The following is a 22906-nucleotide window of genomic DNA, read 5'->3' on the forward strand; positions in this document are numbered from 1 at the left end:
TCCAGGTGGGGTAGGAACTGCTGTCCGGGGAAGCTAGAAGGAGAGGCAGAGCGGGGAGGGAAAGAGAGAGCGAAAAGAGGGGCGGGGGTGGGGGGAGCGGTGGTGGAGGGAGGAGAGAAGAAAGGAGACGGGGAGACAGAGGGTGGGGAAAGGAGAGACTGACGGGAGAGGCAGGAAACTGGAGAGAGAGGAAACTGCCCTAAGGAGAAAGAAGAGGAGGAAAGAGGTGAAAGAGGAGGAGGAGAGAGTTGGAAGGAGAAAGAAGTAGAGGAGAGAGGAGAGAGAGGCAGAAGGAGAGGAAGGAAAGGAGAGTTAGAGGTGCATGAAGGAAGCGAGAAAGCAGGAGGTACAAGGTGGAGAGAGGACCTCGGAAGGAGAGGGAGCCAAGAGTAGGAATGTGGAAGGGAAACAGCCCAGGGTGTAACCAGGGAGCAGCCATGGAAGGAACCGGTGGAGAACTGGGGGGACAAGGGAACTGGGGTCTGGAAGATGCCCCAGGCCTCTTGGCCAGGGCCTCCCTGCCCATCATGCCTGCATGGCCATTGCCTCTGGCCTCATCTGCCCTTACCCTGCTCCTTGGAGCTCTCACTTCCCTCTTCCTCTGGTACTGCTACCGCCTGGGCTCCCAAGATATGCAGGCCCTAGGGGCTGGGAGTCGGGCTGGGGCTGTCAGTGGTAGGCCTGGAGGGTGCTCTGAGGCTGGCAGACCAAGCCCACGGAGCTCTGGGGAGTCTGTGGAAGGACCTAGGACAGAAGGCCTAGTGAGCCGTCGCCTTCGGGCCTACGCCAGGCGCTACTCTTGGGCAGGGATGGGTAGGGTGAGGCGGGCGGCTCAGGGTAGCCCAGGCCCTGGGGGAGGGCCAGGGGTCCTGGGCATTCAGCGCCCAGGCCTGCTTTTCCTGCCAGACCTGCCCTCAGCCCCCTTCGTGCCACGGGATGCCCAGCGGCATGATGTGGAGCTCCTGGAGAGCAGCTTCCCTGCCATTTTGAGGGACTTTGGGGCTGTGAGCTGGGACTTCTCAGGGACTACCCCTCTGCCTCGGGGCTGGTCCCCACCACTGGCCCCTGGGTGCTACCAGCTCCTGCTATACCAAGCAGGCCGGTGCCAACCCAGCAACTGCCGCCGGTGCCCGGGGGCCTATCGGGCACTGAGGGGGCTGCGAAGCTTTATGAGTGCCAACACCTTCGGCAATGCTGGCTTTTCCGTCCTCCTGCCTGGGGCCCGGCTCGAGGGCCGCTGTGGGCCCACCAATGCCCGAGTCAGATGCCACCTGGGTAAGTGGATGCTACTTACAGACAGCTTCCTCGCCTCCACGATTCCCCCTCCAGACTCTCTTCTCTGCCATCACAGCTTTCTACACTGTGACTCTGATCATGCCTTTCTTCTCGGAAATCTTCCTTGACTCCCTGTCTCCCACAGCAGCATTTCCTGAGCTTCAATGATCTGCAAACCATCTTCATAAGCTTTTCCATAGTCATTTACCACCTGTACTGTTTCTTCATATTGACTCCCCCCAATGTTTTGTTTTACTTATTTAAAAGGAATCTTTATAGAAAAATGATAATCAGTATTACTTGACCTAAATAGGGATTATTCATAAAAATAAGTTTAAACTTAAAAAAAGAAAGCTTTAAAAATTCTAGCGAAGTATCCTAGTCTGTGGCTGAAGCCTACACTCTCCTCCTTTAAAAAGGAGCAATGTCGGGAATTGCCTGGTGGTCCAGTGGTTAGGACTCTGTGCTTTCACTGCTGAGGGCCTGGGTTCGATCCCTGGTCCGGGAACTAAGATCCCACAAGACGCAGGACGCGGCCTCAGAGGAAAAATAAACATAAAAAGGGCAATGTTAGGAGGGATGTTAAAGTTATGGTAGCACCAAACTGCGATTTTCTTTTCAATGTTTTAGAGATTGAAAGAAAATGGGGAGAAAAAAAGACTTGTCTTCTGATTGTTGTTTAATGCCATGACTTTGTTTTGCCTATAATCATCTCCTGTGCTACCAGTTGAATGTGTTCTACACTTCAAACACACTGGCTTTGAAGAGATCTGGAGCAAGGCCAGATCTTTTCTCCTTATCTCCTACCTGTTCCCTTCTTCCCCTTCTCTCCCACCATGCCCTAAATCATGAACGCCTTCTGGCTGATCCTGGCAGATGCCACACACATGCTCTTAACCTAGAATGTCTTTCCCCCTTATCACCTCCTGGAAAACTCCTACGTAGCCTTCACGACTCACACTTTCAAATGCCCACCTCCTCTGGAATGTCTTCCTCTTCCCCATCGTTTAAGTTGGCTCCTCAGTTTCCTGCACCCCAGTGTGTGGTCCTTGGCAGGATGGAGCCATGTTTTATACCTTTTGGGGAGAGAGGGCCTAACACACAGTAGGTTCTTGAGTTAAACTGTCAGAAGCCCAAGAGGAGATGCTGCTTCTTTTAGGAAGCTTTCCCTCTTCTCTGAAACAGACTACATTGTGCTTTGCACTGCATTTTCTGTCTCCTAGCATTTCTTTCATCCAGTACTGTATTGTAATTTTACGTGGGTCACCTTCCAGAGAACGGAGAGGGACCACCACAGAACCTAGCATTTAAAGACTCTCGGATCTGCTTTTTGACTGAATGGGGTGGGCCCCTTCGTTGGAGGCAGGAATGTTGGAGGCCCGGATCTCTTTCTACAGGCCTGAAGATCCCCCCTGGCTGTGAGCTGGTGGTCGGGGGTGAGCCCCAGTGCTGGGCTGAGGGACACTGTCTACTGGTGGACGACTCCTTCCTGCATACAGTGGCTCATAATGGTAATGGGGCTCCCATTCTGCTAGGAGGGATGAGTGACTAAAGAGTTAAGGGGAATAGACTAGAGGCTGCACAATCGGGCCCAACTGGCTTCCTGTCCTACACCACCATTTTCTAATTGCATGCCCTTGAACAAGTCACATGATTTCTCCAATCACCCGTGAAATAGGGCAACCGCCTTCTTTTACCAAGTGACTGCAAGGATTAAATAAGTTAATGTAAGCGCACAGCAAAGTGGTTCACAGCACGAGACCCTGGGCCTGGACCACCCGGGTTCCTGTCCTACCTCTGGCATTAGCAGTGTGACCTTGGGCAAGTTATTTAACCTCTCTGTGCCTCAGTTACTCTGCATAAAATGAGAACATTTATGGAGCTGCCTCACCGTTTGTTCTGATGATTAAGAGCTAATACACATAAAGGATTAGAACGCTGTCTGGCACTTATTTACAAAGTGTCTGCGTTTGAGTATTTGGTGAGTGCTCTGGCATGTAAGTACTTAATGTCAGCTGCTCTGCTGTCTCCATCCCCACGTGCCCTAGGCTCTCCTGAAGATGGGCCTCGAGTGGTCTTCATCGTGGACCTTTGGCATCCCAATGTGGCTGGGGCCGAACGCCAGGCCCTCGACTTTGTCTTCGCACCAGACCCTTGAAGGAAGGTGTTCCCTTCAGACATCTGGGCTGGAGAGATGCTGCGCTCGGGGATGGCCTGAGTGGTAGCCAGGACCACCTCTCCATTGCAGGGGGTGGGGTGGGGCTGAGGGTGGGAACTGGCCAGTGAACACCGAAATATAGATTTTAAAATCCTCTCCTAACTCCTGACTACTTTCTTCCCAGCTACCAGCCCAGGGAAAGGCTGGGGGCAGGGGTCTGTGTCTTCTCCCATCCAACTAGCCAGGTACCTCCCTAACAAGCCATATACCTGGCCCTTTCTCTGGAAGCCAGCACCAGACCCTCAACTCAACTTTATTCCAATAATTTAATAGAAAATTATAGTAATAAATAATATGAAAAAAATTGAGAAGATGCTGACCTGGTACAGGCCCAGGCCCACCTAGTACAAAGTTAAGGAGGTAGGGAGGATGTTGGGGAAGCAGGAGGGAGGCAAACTGCCCTGCACAATGGTGAGGAGGCGGCTCAGAATGTGGTGGGTGTTATTAAGGGCTGGCTTGACACTTTGGTGTGTACAATGTCCTAAAAAAAGACAAAGGGAATTCTAAATCCTTCTAAACCAGCTGGTGAGGGAAGAGGGCAGGACAAGGATGGGGAGGAGGCAACCAATGTAGGCCTTCTGAAGGCCTCTGAGGGGAGGGGCTGGAATGTACTCTGTGGTTAGCAATGAGGTGGGAATGGATGGAAAAGGGCCAAAGTGAACTGTACCATGCAATGAAGGGATGGAAGAAGGACCCACGACTTGGCCAGCAAAGCCGGGGCAAAGGTCTGGGAAGGGGAGGAAGAGAGAGAGGGACTGGGTCCCAGCGGCCAGAGGAAGACTCGGGGCAAAGCTCAGTCCTTGAAGACAATCTGTTGGCCGTGAGGACGCTCGTCGTGGGTGATGTGGCGCCGGACATGGATTCTGCGGACACGATGCTCTCGGTTCTCCTCGTCCTCCCCTCGGCCTGCCCCGCCACCTCCAGCTGCACCTCCTGTGGCCTCCAGAAGGGCTGGGTCTGGGCCTCGGGGAGTCTCGTAGATCAGGATGTTCAGGGTCTCCTCAAAGATCCGGGCCTCTGGGAATTCCACCTGCAAAAGGCCAGCAACCCCCAGCTCCCTCCCTCTGACTCGACTCCTACGCAGCCATCCCCTCCCCCAGGCTGCTCCTGCACTGTCTCTCCACTCCTATAGCCTCTGCAGTCACAGGTTCCTTTAGCCTGGACTGTCCTCTTTGCAACTTCTTTGCTCAGCTAAGTCACACTTATACTTCAAGGTCCAGCTCTGAAGTCAGGCAGAGAGTTATTTGTTTTCTGTCCTTTGTTGCCAAGTCTCTTGGTACATCTTTTTTTTTTTTTTTCTTGGTATATCTTTTCATTTGACAAATATTTACTGAGTGACTGCACTGTACCAGGTGTTGTTCTGGGCACTGGGAATATAGCAGTGAACAAAACAGGCAAAGTTCCTGTCCGCAGGAAGTTTACATTCTAGGGCGAGGACCCAGACATATATGTAATAAGATATGAAGTGTCAGATGACGATAAATGTTACGGAAAAATTATAGCAGGAAAAGGGTGTGGAGATGGCCACCGCCAGGAATGTTACAACTTTAAAGAGGGAGCTCAGAGAAGGCCTCACTGAGAAGGTGACATCTGACCAATAGCCAAAGGAAAGGAGGGAAGGAACCAGATGGAGAACTAGAGAAAGATCAGTCTGGGAAGGGAACAGCTCTGGGGTCAGGAACTCGCTTAGTGTATCTGAAGATCAGTGCAAGGCCAAAGCAACAAGGCAGAGTGAAGGAGAGTAGTACGGGATGAAGAGGCGGTTAGGGGTTCCCCTTGTGTGGCTTGGAGGGATATAAACAAAAAAACTTTAACAAGCTGCATTCTCATTACTGGTTTATCTTCCTGTCTTCCCAATTACAGAGGACGCTACTTGGAAACTGGATTATTCACTCATTCATGCATTCAATAAATGTTTCCTAGCTTCTGCGGCGTGATAAAGGCCTGGCTAATGCTACAGAGATGGGGGGGGGGGGAAAGATTCAGCTCTACTCTCAAGAAGCTAACTCCTTGCTGCTGAAGTAAACACTCCTACTCCCCCATCCCCAGCAGACTACAATCAACATTGTGTTTGGCTGACAGGGGGGTATGACCAACTTTGTCTGGGGTTGTTGGGCTGAAAGTTCATGAGTGGTGTCCCAAAGAAAGTGATGCTTGGCTTAGGTCTTAAAGATTAAGCACAAGTCCATTAGGCAGACAGGAATGAGGAAAAGTAATTCCAAGAAGAGGCAATAGTGTGTGCAAAGGTAGGGGGGTGTGAAATAGCACGGGGTGCTTAAGAGACTTTCAAGATCTCCAGTGTATCTGAGGCACATCCTTCATGTCAAGGTCAGAAGGGACCAGGCTGATAAGATCTTCAGGGGCCAGACGTCATGACGGAGGGCTTGTACTTTACTCAGCATCTTATTCGCCTTGATTTCAAGCCTCTTGCAGTGCTCAGGACGTATCTGCTGCTGATTGCCATGTTAATGACTCAGGGCCTACAACCCCAGTGTGTTCTAAGCACCTGAAGTTTTAAGAACCTACTCTGGGTCATGGATCCTTCTGAAATTCTAATGACAACTATGGTCCTTCTATATAGAAGAATGCATACCCACTCCCAAAACTGCACACTCTTTCAAGATAGCCTTGAAACCCAACTGGCCTAGATTAAGAATCCCACTCTAATCCAACACCCTCCTTTCACAGGTAGAGAAGCAGAGACCCACAGAAGTCAGATGACTTGCCCAAGGTTACAGAACTAAGACCCCAGAACGTAGAACTCCGGTGATGGATTTCCCCGGCCTGATCTGCTGAGCTGCCTTTGTCCAGGGTGCTCGTCCTGCCCACCACCACAGCCCTCCCTGACCAGGCCCTGAACCCCTTCTGACCTTGGTCTGCTTCTTCTCCGTAGCATAGACAATGGAGGTGCAGCACACCTCGGCGATTTTGCGGCCCTGCCCGTAGAAAGACCAGCAGCAGATCTCATCCCCCAGAACATCCTTGAGGAAAAGCAGCCGCCCATGGAAGCGCAGGGCCAGTTTGTCAAACAGCTCGATGTTCTTAAGTAGGTTGTCATCTGAAGTGCTGAGGACCAGGGGGCCAAGAGGCTCAGCACAAATGGCTTCCTCCCTCTGTTCCCCCAAGCTTAGGGGCCCAGATATCTAGCACTCTAGTCCTACCTAGGAGTTTGGTGCCCAGAATGGAGCTTCCTCCACCCCTGGGGCCAGGCTAAGGAGGCCTCAGAATGGAAGCAGCATTTGCTCAGCAAATCCCAGCACAGCAGAGTGGCTACCCCATGCATGTTCTGGAGCCAAGCTACCTCACCTGGCATCCTAGCTCTACCACTTTTTAACTGAGTGACACTAAGCAAGTTACTTCACCTCTCGGTGCCTCAGTTGCCTCATCTGTAAAATGGAGATCACAACAATACCTACTTCAAACAATTGTGAGGATTATGTGAGTAAATATATGTAAAGCACTTAGAGCCATGCCTCTTATAAGAAATGCTAGTAATTATCATCTGATCCTCACCTGGACCCCAGTTTACTGATGATAAAACTGAAGCTCAGAAGTGAAAATGACCTGTCCAAAGTACCCAGTGGGTAAGTGGCAGAGCTAGAATTTGCATCCAGGCAGGATTCTTTTCGCCCCCCACCCCCCCGCCCCCATGCGGCCATAATCCCCCCCTTGGGCCAGGAGCAGAGCTGTGCTTGAGCCCAGGATTCCACCCAGTGCACCTCCCCGCCCCTGAGGGGGTCACCTGGTGTAGGAGTACTTGTTGTTACTGCGGTTGTGCAGGAGCTTCACCACGGGCTGTTGCGGGAGAAAGGATGGAGAAGGGTGGGGGTCAGGCTGCCGGGATAGGCCCCCAGCCTCCACCCTACAGGGCTCAGGGGCCTCACCTTGGAGGTGCTGGCCAGGAGCTGCTGCTCCTCCCGGGGAGATGTCACCGTGGGGATGAGGCACAGCGGGGACAGGTTCTCCCTTTTTTGCTGGAGAAGAAGCGGAAGGTGATTAACAGAGGTCACTCGCTCCCCAACCTAAAAGCCTTCAAAAACTGCTTGTTGCCTTTGGGAAAAAAAATCCAGACTCCTTAGTAGCCCACACAAGACTCTGCAGGATACGAACTCTGATCTCGTCTCTACCACTCTCCCCTGCCTGCTGGACTTCAGCCCCACCTGTTCCTTCACGCATCCAGCTTGTGCCCACCAGGCCCTTTGCAGCTGCCACTGCCGGCAACAGCCTGCACTCGGTTGCATGGCTGGCCCCTTCATGCCATTCAGATCTCAACTCAAACAGTGCCCCTAGGAGGGTGCTGGTCCTCCACCCTAAGCTCCCTGGCTAAGCAGCCTCCTCTACTTCTTCTTTTTCACACTATCAGTTCACCTTCTTCGTGGCACTCAGTTCCTCATATTTTCTCATTTTTTGGTATATTTGCTCATGGTCTCTTCCTAGACAATAAGTATCAATTTACAGTAGATGCTCAATAAATATCTGGTGAACGAATGAACTGGGCTAGGTGGAAGGCTGGAGGGAGAATCAGAACCAGACACATAGGTTTCTTTCCTCTTCTCTGCTTTCTAGAATCTTCATGCCAAAACCCCCTCACCTCTCCCAACCTAAAAACTAGATGTGCAATTCTAATACAAATTCCAGAAGATTTTTTTTTTTTGAGAAACTCCTAAGACTTTTTCTAAAATTAATTTGGAAGAATAAGTCTACCGTTACTTAGGTCAATTTTTAAAAAGAGTCAAGCAAGAGAAGAGATTGACCCGCCCAGATATTAAAATATCTTACAAAGCCATAATAATGAAAACAATGTAGTTCTGGTGCAGAAACAAACAAAAACAATGAAACACAATACAGAACTTGGAAACAGACTGGTGTATATAGGAGAACTGATATTTATAGAGAGAACATCACAAATCAGTGGGGCAGGTGTGTATTAGTTACCGCTGTATAACAAACTGTCCCCAAACTGAACGGCTTAAACCAACAGCAAATAACTTATTACCCATTTTTGTGGGTCAGAACAGATATTCAGGAATTCAGGAGTGGCTTATACGAATGTTTTTGGCATGGGGTCTCTCACAAGGTTACAGTCAAGTCAGGTGGGGCTGCAGTAATCTGAAGGCATGTCTGGGTTTGGAAGATTTGTTTCTGAGAAAGCTTATTCAAATGGCTGGCAAGTTCAGGCTGGCTATTGGCAGGAAATATCTGATCCCTGTCATTTAGACCTCTCCGTTGGGTTGCTTGAGTGTCCTCACAATATGGCAGCTGGCTTCTCCAGAGCAAATAATCCAAGAGAGAGCAAGGTGGAGGCCTCACTGTCTTTTATGACCTAGTTTTGTTAGCCCTATTCAGTGTGGGAGGGAACAACACAAGGCAATGAGTACTAGGGAACAAGAATCATTGGGGACTGCCTTGGAGGCTGGCTCCACAGTCCACTTTCTGGCTCCCATTGATTCAAATCCCTCCCATACACAAAACACACTCACCCCCTCCCAAGATCCCCCAAAGTCCCATCCTATTACAGCACTGAAGTACAGAATCTGGTCATCTAAATCAGGTCCAGGTGGGGACAATGCTCCTTGGGAGGTGTTCCTTAACTATAGCTCCGTAGGTACGTTTTCTCTGGATCTGATGACCTGTGAACTAAAGAGACTAGTTATCTCTTCCACACACTCCACATGCAACATGTGCAACAGGCATTAGGATAAACACTCTTGTTCAAAAGGTGAGGAGGGGGTGCAGGAGGCACAGAGAAGTCGCTGCTTCACAGAAATTCTGTAATCCAGTTGGACAAATATTGGGAGCTCTCTGATGTCTACTCCTGTCCAGGAATGATTCTCTATGGCTCTTGGCTCTGACCTGAGTCATCCTTCCATTTCCATGAAAGACAGTCCGTGTTTGCAGCTCCATAGTTTCCTTAGCCTGCTTTCTGCCTGTAGAACTTTGAGGGTCCAAAGGCTTCTTCTCCTCTTGTCCCTTCCAGTCTAAGCTGGCAGTGTTTCTGCCAATATAGTTCTCTTAAAAACTTAATGGGTGTCTTGTGAGTCCTGGGGTTCAGTTCATTAGACAAAAGCCTCACCCACACATCTTTGTGAGATAAGCTCTTCTCTACTTTGGGCTTATGCTGAGACTGCTGCCTGACAATAGCCTTAAGCTTCTTAGAAGTGCTATTATTTGATTGAATGGTTCTCTGAGGCATCTTCTTGGATATTTCTGAGGTCTTAAGGGATTTTACAATCACATCCTCAGCTTCATCTTTAGACCATGTTTTACTGAGAATGCCCTGTGTTTGATCTTTGCCTGGAAGCTATTTGCTAATTTTAACATCAGTTGTTATCTGCAAGACTGGGAATTTTCAAGCCCCCAAAATTCCTGGCTCCTTTTTGTTCAATTCTTTTTCCTTTAGCTTACCCTCTCCTCTTCTGTTTCACTATAAGCAACAAGAAACCTGTGGCACTTCAACATTCTATCTGGAAATTTCTTTAGCTAGATCACCCAGATCATTAGTATGTTTTCTACTTTCTACATTACTGTAGGAGACAGTGTTGCTACTTCTGCCACTATATAACAAGGATCCCCTTTCTACCACTTTCCAGTAAACATGTTCCACACTGCAGCCTCCTCAAAGGTCATCAGACTTCTATGAATACTCTTTAAAGCTCTTTAGGCTTTTATTAACACTGTTCTCAAGTCCTTCCAGCTTCTGCCCTCTTCCCAGTTCTAAAGCCGCTCCCACATTTTAGGTTTTTGTTACGGCAGAACCCCACTCCAGATACCAAAATCTGTTATCCGTTACCGGGTAACAAATTAGTACAAACTTAGCAGCTTAAAACAACAATAAACATTTATTATCTCACACAGTTTCTGTGGGTTGGGAGCTTGAGACTGGCTTAATTAGGTGGTCCTGGCCGAGGGTGTCTCATGAAGTTGGAGTCCAAATGTTGACCAGGCTGTAGTTATCTGAAGACTCGATTGGGCCTAAAGGATCCAATTCTGGGATAGTTCACCAATTTGGCTGGAAGTCTGTGCTGGCTGTTGGCAGGAGGCTTCAGTTCCTTACCAAGTGGACCTTTCCCTTAGGGCTGCATGAATATGCTCACATGGCAGCTGGCTTCCCCAGAGTGAGTGATCCAAGAGAGGCAGAAACTGCTATGGGTCTTTTATGACCTAGCTTTAGAAGTCACACACTATCATCTCTGCAATCTGGTTACATAGGTCAGCCCTATTCAGTGTGGGAGGGGACTAAGCAAGAGCCTGAATAAGCAAGAGGCAAGAATTGCTGGTGGCCATCTTGGATGCTGGCTACCACAGATTGTGTAGTAGATGGCATTGAGAAAACTAGCTCAGTCCACAGCGGACAAAAAACAGTTGAATCCCTTCATAATTCGCATTTACAACAGTGAATTCCATATACAAAAGGTAAAACTATAAAGCTAATAAAAAATGTAGAATGAACTTCTTAAACAAGATCCTAAGAGGATACACCATTAGAAAAATAAAAAGAGGAATGTGACTATATTAAAATCAAGAATCTCTGAAGTTGACAATGAAAAACATGACTTTATAAGTAATTTCACGTACTAATGTTGAAGGAATTATAATTATTCTACAACCCTAATGAAATTATTGATTCAGGTGAGAATTATAAATGGATGTGTGGTTGACAGGTAACTGCCATTCATAAAATGCCTAAATTACTTTATAGTTAGCAACAAGGAAATGTAACTACGACGGAGGGATCAAACCATCATCATCTGAATCTAGGGGCCAATACTGAGCATCACTAATGATGGGTCATATTAACAATATTGTAGGTCTCGATATAACACAGTATGATATATGTAACATTACTTAACGTGCTTTCCAACCAAAATGTTTGATATCCAGCTTTTAAATCTACCATCTAATTTAAAGAAAACTCAGGATAGGGTAGGGTAACAAACCACATCAGGCGAATTTGGAGAGTAGCTCACTGTGAAGGACAACTGATGGTCAGTATTATGAGAAAGTCAGTATTTTGAGAAAAAAGGGACTGCTTGGGTTGGAAAAAGAACATAATAACCAGATGTAATGCAAGGATCTAGATCGGGTCCTGGTTTAGATGAACCATCTATAAAAGACATTTCTGGAACAAATGGAGAAATGTGTATATGCCCCTCATGTTACATAAAATTTCACTGACATGGAAAGATGGCAATTATTAACAAACAAAAAAAAAGCGTACTACAAAACAGCACATACAGCATAATCATATTTTGGCAAAAACACACACACAGGAAAAGACCTGGAAGGATATTTGGTGCTTTTATTATTTTGATGATCTGTGTTTTCTAAATTTCTACAATACTTATAGACTGCTTTAAAAATAATAAACATTTATTTATAATTAAAAAGAATAATTTCTATTCAACAACAGATGCCACAGACAGGTGACATTCTAAGAGAAATTATTGGTAACATCTAAAACTGACTAGAAATTATTATCTAAAACAGACTTTCTCAACTGGGCTTCCTCACTGAATATCAAAACCCAGCAAATAATTTGAGTAACTATTTTCTCAACTCTTCTGAGAATGTCAGGTAAATAGTACCATTCTAGATGCACAGGAGAAGTTAATTTATTATGTAAAATACATGCCTTAGAGTAATAGGGCTTAATTCTCCCTAGGAACTAAGCTAAAATATGTAAGAATCTCCTGCAAAACAACAAGAAAAAGATAGGAAACTCAGTAGAAAATTTGGTAAAGAATATGAATTGGCAATTCACTGAAGGGGAAACCAAAAAAGCTAGTATGTGAAAAGATGCTCAATCTAATTAGTAATCAGAAGCATGCAAATTAAAATGAAATCACTCTATACCAATCAGATTGGCAAAATTAGAATGCTGGGTGATGCCGTGAGTTGCCGAGGATACGCAGAAACAGGATTCCTTATGCACTGCTCATCAAGAGTACAAGGTGCTACAGCCATTTGGGAGAGTAATCTGATGATACTTGCTGAAATTCGTTTGCATGTGTCCTGCAGTCCAGCAATTCCATTCCCAGCTACAATCATGAGAAACACTGACCCAGGACCCACAAGGGCACACGTACAAAGCTGCTCATGGTGGCATCGTTTGTGGGGGCAGGAAGCGGGAGGCAATCTAGGTTTCCAACCTCAGGGGAATGTATAAATAAAATATGGTTGAATGCACACCATAGATTCCTGTGCAGCCGTCAGAAGCAAAGAACTAAATGTACATACAGCAGCATGAATAGAACTTGGAAAAAGTGTTGAATTAAGAAACAGAACACACAATCCATAGCTCAATGACATTTATGGAAATTTAAAATACATATGTATACAAAACAATGTTTTAGTTTTTTAATGGTACAAACATAATCCAAGGAAATGTATTAAAACATTAGAACTGGAGGGGTACCTATGGGGAAAAGGGAAGTGGGCAGGGGACTGGGAATGAAGGAAAAAATAAAAAGAGAAAAGATCTGCATAGACTAATGATGTTTAAGTGTCACACACTGAGAAGTATGCTGAACTCAATTCTCTGTACCAGAATCTTAAAAACAACGGGATTTCCCTGGTGGTCGACTGGTTAAGACTCCCAGCTTCCACTGCAGGGGGCACGGGTTCGATCCCTGGTCGGGGAACTAAGATCCCGCATGGTACGCGGGGCGACCAAAAAGGAAGAAAGAAACAACCAAACAAAAAACTCCAAACCCCAAACCTCCAAACAAGCATATTCTAGCTGAGTGGAGTGGGGAATGAGAATGGTCTCGGGGAAGCTTGCAAAGGAGGCAGCTGAGCACAGAAGAAAAAGCACTGCACTTGGGAGTCAGGCACCTGGGGTTGACTCTGAGCTTTGCTGCTTACCGGCTCTTTCACCTTGAATATATCCCCAGCTTCCCTCATATTTCTTTTTATGTCAAACAGGGGTACAAGAAGGTAACAGAACCAATCCTAACACACAGTGGATGTGAGATAACATTAGATAAATGTAAAGTTACAGAACAGGAATGCACTTCTAGTTTGATGTTTTTTAAACTGCAAGTGGTAACCCACTAATGGGTCATGAAATAAATTTAATGGGCTCCAAACGGCATCAGAGAGAAAGAAAACAGAATATGTCAGAGTGTATTTCACTAAAAGTATTATTTTATAAAACTTATTTCAGTCATATATATGCAAGTATAAAATGCATTTTATGCATCTCTATGAGATGCAGTCAAAAAGCTTGAAAAACATAGATATTGCCCAAAGGAATTCTATACTTCTGGATTTCAAGGTCCAATAAGTATGCCCCAAGATAACAGAAAGTTGTTCATAGTTGCCACTTTTTAATATATTGAATATAAAGGGCATCAAAAAAGAATTCTTACAATCTCCTATTAATATTGTATCATAAAAGGACACTTTTCACATTGTAAAAATAGAACAGAATAAAAGGCTTTATGTGAAACTCACTACACTGCACATATTTTTCTCATTTCCCTATCTTTTGGAACATGAGAACAGAATGCCAGAGGTAGGAATTGACTCACTCAAGGTCACTCAGTCAGCAGTGGTGGAGTGACACTTAACCCAATCTCCTGGCTGTGCTTTCCAAACTCTTCTTAGAATCCTAAGAGATCCCCAGAAAAGAAGCCCAGCAGGTGGGGCCCTGGAACCCCCAACCCTGTTTTATTGGGTGTGACTGCTTCTATAGTATTTCACTGCTAGAAAAAAAAGTATTATTTAAAGCCCTGGGAGGGATGGAATGCTGCCTCCCAGGATAGGACCAGATCATGGAGGTCATTATATTCCAATTTAAATTCAGTTTTTTTTTTTCCCCTTAGTGGGACAAGGGCATTATTTGGGATTTCTGAGCAAGGGAGAGAATAAATTGGGATTGTGTTTAAGGATCATTATTCAGGTGCTAGTGTAACAGCTGGATTGGCTGGATAGAAACAGCAAACAGAGACAGTAGTCATTTAACCACTGCAGTAGTCTTGGCATGAGGTGGTGAGGGGGGCCCTGCCTGAGACAGCAGAAATGCAGAGGACAATACCCCCAAATTCTCTGGTGTCATGGCCAGTCAGAGCCAGGCCAGAGGCAACTCCTCCAGGCAGTGCCCCATACTTCCCTTTGTTTTTCTTTAATATCTTAATAGCTAACTGCTTGGGCAGCTCTCCCAGGGACATGAGCATAGGGGTGGGACTCAGGAGGTGGGGAAGGGACCCTCACCTGCAGTGCCAGCTGGCAGTCCTCGATCAGTCCCTGTACCAGGTAGTAGCGTGCTTCGCCCAGAAGCTCCCCCAGTTCTCTGGTACTCTCAGGCAGTGGCACGGACCCGTCCCGCAGGTAGTTGAGGATTGTACCAAAGTGGCGGCCGCTCCGGTCAATCAGCACCCAACCTGGTGTGGTGGGGAGAGGCAGGAGGAAGGATGGCTTTGCTAAAGGCTGTGGAGCTACTAAATTTTTATGAAAGAAGGATTCGAAAGCCACAAGTCTTAATACTGATCTGTCTCAAGCCTGTGCCATAGCTAAGAAAATCCCTTTAAAACATCTCCAGTGAGTTCTCCCATAAGCCCCTTTTTAACACAGCCAGCCACAGAGAATTAATTCCCTCCCAAGTCTGTGCTACACTGAGAAGGTTCTCACCATCAGAGAGTTCGTACAGATTACCTTATCAATAAACCTCTAACCTCTTGTGCTAATTCTGACCATCCTATTTAATTAGAATGTCCACCCCACCGTCCAGTTTACTACCATTTTAACCTTTATATTCTTCATAGAATATAAAGATACATATTCTTCATTCTGTTCTTCATAATATACTTATTGCTATCTGAAATTACATATTTCGCTTTTGTTTTAGTATGTTTACTTGCTTATTCTCCCCCTGCCCCCACAAAAAAAGAAAACTCCATAAGGCTTAGCTTATCAGATTTGTGTACCAAACTATCTCCCGCACTGGCATTTTACAAATACTTATTGAATAAATAAATTCTTCACCTTCAGGTATTTGCAGGCTGAGCTCTACCTCCCCAAATTTTACTTTCCTGCTCTCACAACCCTCGTTAACCCCTCCTGAATCCACTCCACCTCCACCACCCTCAACCCTGCCACCAAACTTTAAGGTTCCACTTGGGCATATGGGGCCCAGACCTGAATGCAACACTTCGGGAAGGTAAGGGGCTCGCCTGCCAAAGAGAACTGTCCACTCTCCGCCCTGGCGTCCCTGGCAAACCCAAAGCTGCCCTCTCCTTCTACAGTCTGTATTTACAGATGGAGTCCTAGAGTGTAGAGGAACCTCCGTTAGGGGAACGGAGACCGACAAGATCCTCCAACTCTCGGGGATGGCTGTTGGCAGCGCTGAGGTAGAGAGGGGAACAAAAGGCTGGGCAGGTGGAAGAAACTGATGAAGGGTGCCTGGAAGGATGTTGTTGGCAGCTGGGCTGGTTCCCAAGTCTTTTGAGCTGAGGCGTGAAGGGTGGGAGAGTCAGTGGGAAGCAGTCATGAAAATTGGGAGCTGACACGTTGAATCACTTACCACAGCGCCCGGCAGAGTAGTTGGAGGGGCGGGGTGGATGGTGCGGCGGGGCGGGGGATGTCCATGAATGTTTGTTACTACTGCTGGGGGTAAAGACCGGGGGAGGGAGGGCGCTCATGACCGAGCCAGGCGAGATGAGACGGGATGTGGGGGCTGGAGGGGGTGAGAATGAACTGACTGGACGGTGGCAGAGAACGGGCATGAGGAGACTGGGCCAGGAAAGACCACGGGAAAGGGAGACGTGGATCTGGAGGACGCAGGACAGTAAGCAAGGGCAGCTCGCGTACCTCCGGCGTCAGTGAGCACCTCCGCGCGGCCGCTGAACATGGCCTTGAGCATGGTGTCCTGTCCCGTGAGGGTGCGCAGCGTCGTGTAGTGCAACGAGCCGCCCACGTTCAGCTTCACGTACTTGCTGTTCGTGGTCAATGGCTTGAGACCGTAGGCAGCGGAGCCAGGTTCGAGACCTGAGGGCTTAGGGACTTCCAGGGACGGGGCCTCGGCCGCCTCCGCGCCCGAGGCCTCGGCCGACATGCCTGGTGGTGGCGGCGGGCAGCGATCCTAGGTTCTCTCTGCGCCCCCCGGCCGCTCCCAAAGACCCCGGTCCTGAGCCCTCGGGCCGGACCTCTGGGCCCGCACGCCTCTACACCGCCGCTACTCAAAGACACTGGCCCTCAGACCCATAGCGCCTGCACCGCCCGGAAGCCGGGCGAGCAGCTGCGCAGGCGCGTCAAGCTCCCGCCCCCGACCTCGCGGGGCCGGAAGTGCGGAGCATGCGTAGTGGCCTTGGGTCGGTGGAGGGGTTGAGCGCCGGCTGCCGCGGGGCAGGGCGACGCGGGAAGTGCGGTCCAGTCGCCAGTACTGGAGACCCGGTGTAGGAGGCGCTTGGCCACCAGCCTGTTGTGGAAACCGGTGTCCCCGCCGCGTGTCTCTGCTCTCAGAGCGCTTCGTGGGCGTAAAGGGAAAAGTGGCCCAGAGAAGCAGGGGATTGGGCACAGTTTCCCGCCTCCCATCCCCGCGCATTTGACAGACTGAGGGGAGCTGCGAACGAAGCACCAAGGAGGCTAGAGGGATGTGGCGTCGCAGAGGAGATGGCGGTAGTGCTAGGGCATGCAGGGTGTGAGCAGGTAAGGTCGTCATGGAAGGCTTCCCTGAGGAGGTGATACTGAGCTGAAGCTCAGAAGAAGCGGCCCCGTGGAGGTGTGAGGGCGGAGAGTTACTGGCAGAGCTAAGGGCAAATACAAAGACCCTCAGGCCGGAACACACTTGGCATATTTGAGAAGCAGAAAGAAGGTCAGGAGTGGCTGGAGCAGCTGAGCAAAGGCCTTAGAATCCCAGCCGATGTCGTGAGACACCCAACCCCTAAAGAAAGGAGAAGTAAGCTGGGAACACGTTGTTGATAAAGTGTGGTGAGAAGTGTTTTTATCCAATCCCATCCACATTCAGTTGAGAGGCTGATAGGATCCTCTGGAGGGAAAACTAAACACAAAGTTGTAGTTTCCGCCTTGCCATCAGTTCACTGTGTGATCAGGCAAGTCACTTCTCTCTGGGCTTGCTTGGTTCCTTTTCTGCTAGTGAGGGGTGCAAATTTAAATGCCAGGAGACAAGGTAGGAGTGTAAATGAGTGGGGCAGACCAGTTACAAGGTACTGGGGAGTCATGAGTCCTGTGGTGATCTGAAGAGCCCATGTTTTACCAAAAGGATTGCCAATTCTGATTTTTCAAATGTAGCTGGTGAAAAAGAGAAAAGCAGCTCATGACAACTGGGAGCTAGTTTGCACTCTTCCTTCAGAAGCCTCAGTGTTGCTAGTAGGGGGCCTGGCACTATTAGCTAGGCTGTGGTGTTGCCTTGTTGAGCATAAACAATTTTACAGAACACCAACATCAGACAAAAACCAGTCGCTGATGGATGGAGAGAAAGACCATTCCATAATCATGCCTGAACACGAAAACGAGAACATTGTCCAGACCACAAAAATGACCAAACACAACCCTCTCCACAGTTTGAGTGACTGCTGCTTCTTTACCAACTACAGCTTTAGCACTGATCCATTCCTCCTAACTTCTAGATAAGAATTATTAAGAAAACCAGAAAGGGGTTTCCCTGGTGGCGTCCCACGTGCCGTGGAGCGGCTGGGCCCCTGAGCCATGGTGGCTGAGCCTGCGCGTCCGGAGCCTGTGCTCCGCAACGGGAGAGGCCACAGCAGTGAGAGGCCCGCGTACCGCAAAAAAAAAAAAAAAAAGAAAGAAAGAAAACCAGAAAGAATTATCCCCACTTCCTGACAGCATCCAACCTAGAGCAAATCTCCCCTTTCTCAAACCCTCCCAGAAAATCATCTAACACAAGCCCCAATCCTGTAATAAGTCCTTTTTAATATGCACTTGCTGAGATGCCCAGAATGGGTTCCCCATGGTGTGCAGTCTCCCTCATTCTACTACAGGTGTGTTCCTAGTAGTCTTTGGCTGGAGGGCATTATCAGAAATGGAGGATCCACAGAGATTCAGCTGAAGTCCTCACTACCTTGGACTGGAACCCTTGACTCTAGTAATAATGTGCACATCTGAGACCCCTCGTGTCTCTAACTATTTGAGGTGCCATCCTGCCCATGGCTGAGAGGTAAGTTGTTGCTGAATTGAGCTCTGATGTTCCGTTGAGACCCTTGAGTGTTGGGATTATTTTGTTTATTTTCCTTGGAGTAAGGTCCTCTTCCATTTTTTTGGTTATCCAATTAGATTTTTATTTTTCCTTGGGGAATTTGTTTTCTGGCTTTCTACATCTATCTGCTCCCATGATTCCCCCCGTCTAGTGTTTTGAATGTTGTTTGTCTGTAAGAGGAAAAGTCTATAGGGAAAGGATAGGTATGTAGCCCTGGATGTCTGAGGGCAACATGAACCTGTTATTTATTGCTCAGTCTCTGGTGGCTGAACACCACTTATCCCTCTAAGAAGTTGGGGATGCCAGCCACTCAGGGGTCATGTAACTAGTTAGCATGCTGCAGTGTCATTTGTTATCAGAATTAACCAGACAAATAACTCCATCAACCAAGGCCCAATAAGTCTGTCCTACAGCCAGCCCTGGAGACTATGGAATTCAGAAGGTATCCTTAAACCAGTGTCCTTTGAATAAACTTTGCCTCAGGTTGCCATTCCAAACCTTTATAAGGACTTCTTCCTCAGTTTTGTCTGTGTCCCTGAGAACTCCTTTTTTTCATTTCTTCTGCCCGGAATCAGGTCATTTTCTCTGGCTTCTGATCAGTGATGACTGGTCTTTGGCCAAGTTCTAGAGATACAAGGTTGCACAGCACTGGCCTTATGAACTCTTGTCTCAACTAAAACTGGGCCAAATACCTGATTCCTTCATGTTTTCTCACAATTACACTAACTCGTACCCTTATCTTTCTAACTGACCCAATTTCACTAGGGACAATTTAGAATTGCAGTGGCCATTTTGAGGAACTTGGGACAAGAACAAGATTCTTTATTTGATAGTTACCTTAGAACAAAAAGATAAGAAACCCTCATGAGGAGATTGTCTTGGTTGTCAAAAAGAGAGATTATTTTGTTTAACATAGGTGATATTTCATTTCCGTACTTTGGAGGTTAATAAATACTGATTTTTTTTTTTTTTTTTTTGTGGTACGCGGGCCTCTCACTGCTGTGGCCTCTCCCGTTGTGGAGCACAGGCTCCGGACGCGCAGGCTCAGTGGCCATGGCTCACGGGCCCAGCCGCTCCGCGGCATGTGGGATCTTCCCGGACCGGGTCACGAACCCGTGTCCCCTGCATTGGCAGGCGGACTCTCAACCACTGTGCCAGCAGGGAAGCCCATAAATACTGATTTTTAAATTATATAGCTCTTTGAAATTGTCAAGTGCCTAAGATATTTTTAAAATTAGGTGGAATGTCACTCTTTGTGTGTGTGTATGTATATGTCAAAATCTGGAGGGTTTTTGCATTTGAACTGTTTTATCTTTACTTGCAGAGGGAACATGGATTAGCTTTTTAGAGTGATAGTTTCATATTTTTCTGAAGTAGCTCCCTCTCACTTTTTTTGCTGTCCATTTTCCTCTCTTGGAAAAGTTTAAATATTAACTTATCAAAAAAAATATTTCATTGAATGTGCACAATCCAGTTAAATACAGTTGGCCCTCGAACAATATGGGTTTGAACTCCACAGGTCCACTTATACGTGAATTTTTTTTTCAGTAAATATATTGGAAAAAATTGTGGGGGGGATTTGTAACAATTTGAGAAAACGTGTAGCCTAAAAATATCAAAAAAATTAAGAGAAAGGTATATCATGAATGCGTAAATAATAAACAGATACTGGTGTATTTTATCATTTACTATCATAAAATATACCAAGTCTATTATAAAAAGGGAATTTTTGGGACTTCCCTGGTGGCGCAGTGGTTAAGAATCCGCCTGCCAGAAAAAAAAAAAAAAAAAAAGAATCCGCCTGCCAATGCAGGGGACACGGGTTCGATCCTTGGTCTGGGAAGATCCCACATGCCGCAGAGCAACTAAGCACCTGTGCCACAACTACTGAGCCTGCGCTCTAGAGCCCGCGAGCCATGACAACTGAGCTCGTGAGCCACAACTACTGAATTCCACGTGCCCTAGAACCTGCACGCTGCAACTACTGAAGCCCGCATGCCGCAACTACTGAGACTGCGTGCTGCAACTACTGAAGCCCGCACACAACAAGAGAAGCGCCTGTGCTCCGCAATAAGAGAAGCCACTGCAATGAGAAGCCCGCACACCACAACAAAGAGTAGCTCCCGCTCGCCACAACTAGAGAAAGCCTGTGCGCAGCAACGAAGACCCAACGTAGCCAAAAATATATATATATAAAGAAAAAGTAAAAATTTATCGAAATTCCCACACACAAACATTTACAGACTATACATGGCACTATCGATTACACTAGGTTACCAGAAGGCAGTCATATTGCTGCTTCATTATCAATGCATGAATCGTTTTATCTGTAAATAAATATAAATTTCTTTTTCACACTATCTTTTGTTTTGTTTTTTTTTTTGGCTGCGTCGTGCGGCATGCAGGATCTTAGTTTCCTGACCAGGGATCGAACCCATGCCCCTGGCGGTGGAAGCATGGAGCCCTAACCACTGGACCACCAGGGAATTCCCTGTCTTTTCATTTTTGATGTCTAGTGTTACTAATACATTTACTATCTACAGTGTTTTGTGTAACATAAGACAGTATTGACGTAGGTACTGACAGATGATTCATCTTGTAAACAGACCATGTAAACATATGGTATCAGTATCGATAAATACAATCAGTACTTTAAGTTTATTTTCTCTTCCTTATGACTTTCTTAATAACATTTTCTCTAGCTTACTTTATTGTAAGAATACATTACATAATACATATAAAAATGTGTTAAATGTTTATATTATCAGTAAGGCTATTAGTAGCTAAGTTTGAGGAGGGGGTCAATTGTGCCTTGGGGGGTGGGGGACTGGGGGGTGTTGTTTCTTAAGTTCCTTAACCCCCACGTTGTTGAAGGGTCAACTGTAATCAAAAATGTCTGAAAGAATTGCTAAACTATATATGTTTCCTTTGTGGGCTCTGAAAAGTATATTTATGTAATAGACTTTGTAATTATAGATAAGATAAGGCCTTAGTTCCAAGATAAAAGAAGAGTTTTTGGCATGATCCAGTGTATTTGCATTTTAATTTGCCATGTAAAAATAATGCCAGCACAATATTTTGGTTTGTACAAGATCAGGGTTAGTTTTCTTATGATTTAAACCTTTTTACTTTTTATATTGATTTTATAAGTTAAGTAAATTATCTTAGTTTTCATATATGATTTACCTTTTGAAATTTTTAAAAATACTCACCATGCTGTACATTACATCCCCAGAACTTATTTATCTTTTTTTAAAATTGTATTTATTTTTTACTTTTTTATTTTTGGCTGCGCTGGGTCTTCGTTGTGGTGCGCGGGCTTCTCATTGTAGTGGCTTCTCTTGTTGCAGAGCATGGGCTCTAGGCGTGTGGGCTTCAGTAGTTGTGGCACGCAGGCTCAGTAGTTGTGGCACGTGAGCTCTAGAGCACAGGCTCAGTAGTTGTGGTGCACGGGCTTAGTTGCTCTGCGGCATGTGGAATCTTCCCGGACCAGGACTTGAACCCATGTCCCGTGCATTGGCAGGCAGATTCTTAAGCACTGCGCCACCAGCGAAGTCCCTAATTATGTTTTAAGGCTTTCAATTTATTACCTATTTGTGTATTTACGTATCTGTGAATGCCTAAATACACATATATGTAAAGGTATATTAATAAATCATTTACTGAAAATTGTTACATGAATAATATATAAAAGGAGGAAAATGAGAATTGGGACTTTTTTTTTTTTTAATATCCAGACTAGTAGAAGTTCCTTCTTCCTTCCTTCCTTCCTTCCTTCCTTCCTTCCTTCCTTCCTTCCTTCCTTCTTTCCTTCCTTCCTTTCTTTCTTTCTTCTTTGGGTCTTCGTTGCTGTGCACAGGCTTTCTCTAGTTGTGGCGAGCAGGGAAAGTCTACTCTTTCCTTTTTGTCACTAAAAATATCCTATTAACTCTTGGTGCTTTTTGATATACTCTTAAATCATTTTTTAAAAATTAATTTTGGCTGTGTTGGGTCTTCGTTGCTGTGCGCGGGCTTTCTCTAGTTGTGGCGAGTGGGGGCTACTCTTCATAGTGGAGTGCGGGCTTCTCATTGTGGTGGCTTCTCTTGTGGCGGAGCACAGGCTCTAGGCACATGGGCTTCAGTAGTTGTGGCACGTGGGCTCAGTAGTTGTGGCTCACGGGCTCTAGAGCGCAGGCTCAGTAGTTGTGGCGCATGGGCTTAGTTGCTCCGCAGCACGTGGGATCTTCCAGGACCAGGGC

At 46.7% G+C, this 22906-nt stretch overlaps 2 protein-coding genes across 2 annotated transcripts; one reads left to right on the top strand and one right to left on the bottom strand.

The window, feature by feature from the left end:
- The first annotated feature begins 339 nt into the window (after positions 1-339).
- Positions 340-3770, top strand: ASPHD1 (aspartate beta-hydroxylase domain containing 1). Its single transcript, XM_022588335.3, has 3 exons — positions 340-1275; positions 2673-2786; positions 3324-3770. Exons 1-3 carry the CDS (start codon positions 396-398, stop codon positions 3431-3433), a joined length of 1104 nt encoding a protein of 367 aa, XP_022444043.2. The 5' UTR covers positions 340-395; the 3' UTR covers positions 3434-3770.
- On the bottom strand, positions 3730-16708 carry KCTD13 (potassium channel tetramerization domain containing 13). Its single transcript, XM_022588334.3, has 6 exons — positions 16304-16708; positions 14708-14877; positions 7378-7467; positions 7236-7288; positions 6364-6559; positions 3730-4523 (listed from the first exon to the last, which is right to left on the bottom strand). Exons 1-6 carry the CDS (start codon positions 16545-16547, stop codon positions 4287-4289), a joined length of 990 nt encoding a protein of 329 aa, XP_022444042.1. The 5' UTR covers positions 16548-16708; the 3' UTR covers positions 3730-4286.
- Between the last annotated feature and the right edge of the window lie 6198 nt (positions 16709-22906).

Source organism: Delphinapterus leucas, chromosome 15, assembly GCF_059928025.1.
Source record: "Delphinapterus leucas isolate spDelLeu-1000000601 "Yukka" chromosome 15, BTC_Dleu_Yukka2, whole genome shotgun sequence".
NCBI lineage: Eukaryota > Metazoa > Chordata > Mammalia > Artiodactyla > Monodontidae > Delphinapterus > Delphinapterus leucas.

Excerpts from the sequence above, each read along its gene's own strand:
- ASPHD1 (XM_022588335.3), top strand. The coding sequence starts at position 396 with ATGTGGAAGGGAAACAGCCCAGGGTGTAACCAGGGAGCAGCCATGGAA. Across the intron at positions 1,276-2,672 it reads CCGAGTCAGATGCCACCTGG|GCCTGAAGATCCCCCCTGGC; the intron begins GTAAGTGGATGC and ends CTCTTTCTACAG. Across the intron at positions 2,787-3,323 it reads GCATACAGTGGCTCATAATG|GCTCTCCTGAAGATGGGCCT; the intron begins GTAATGGGGCTC and ends CACGTGCCCTAG.
- KCTD13 (XM_022588334.3), bottom strand. The coding sequence starts at position 16,547 with ATGTCGGCCGAGGCCTCGGGCGCGGAGGCGGCCGAGGCCCCGTCCCTG. Across the intron at positions 7,289-7,377 it reads TCCTGGCCAGCACCTCCAAG|CCCGTGGTGAAGCTCCTGCA; the intron begins GTGAGGCCCCTG and ends CTCCCGCAACAG. Across the intron at positions 4,524-6,363 it reads CGGAGAAGAAGCAGACCAAG|GTGGAATTCCCAGAGGCCCG; the intron begins GTCAGAAGGGGT and ends GGCCTTTTGCAG.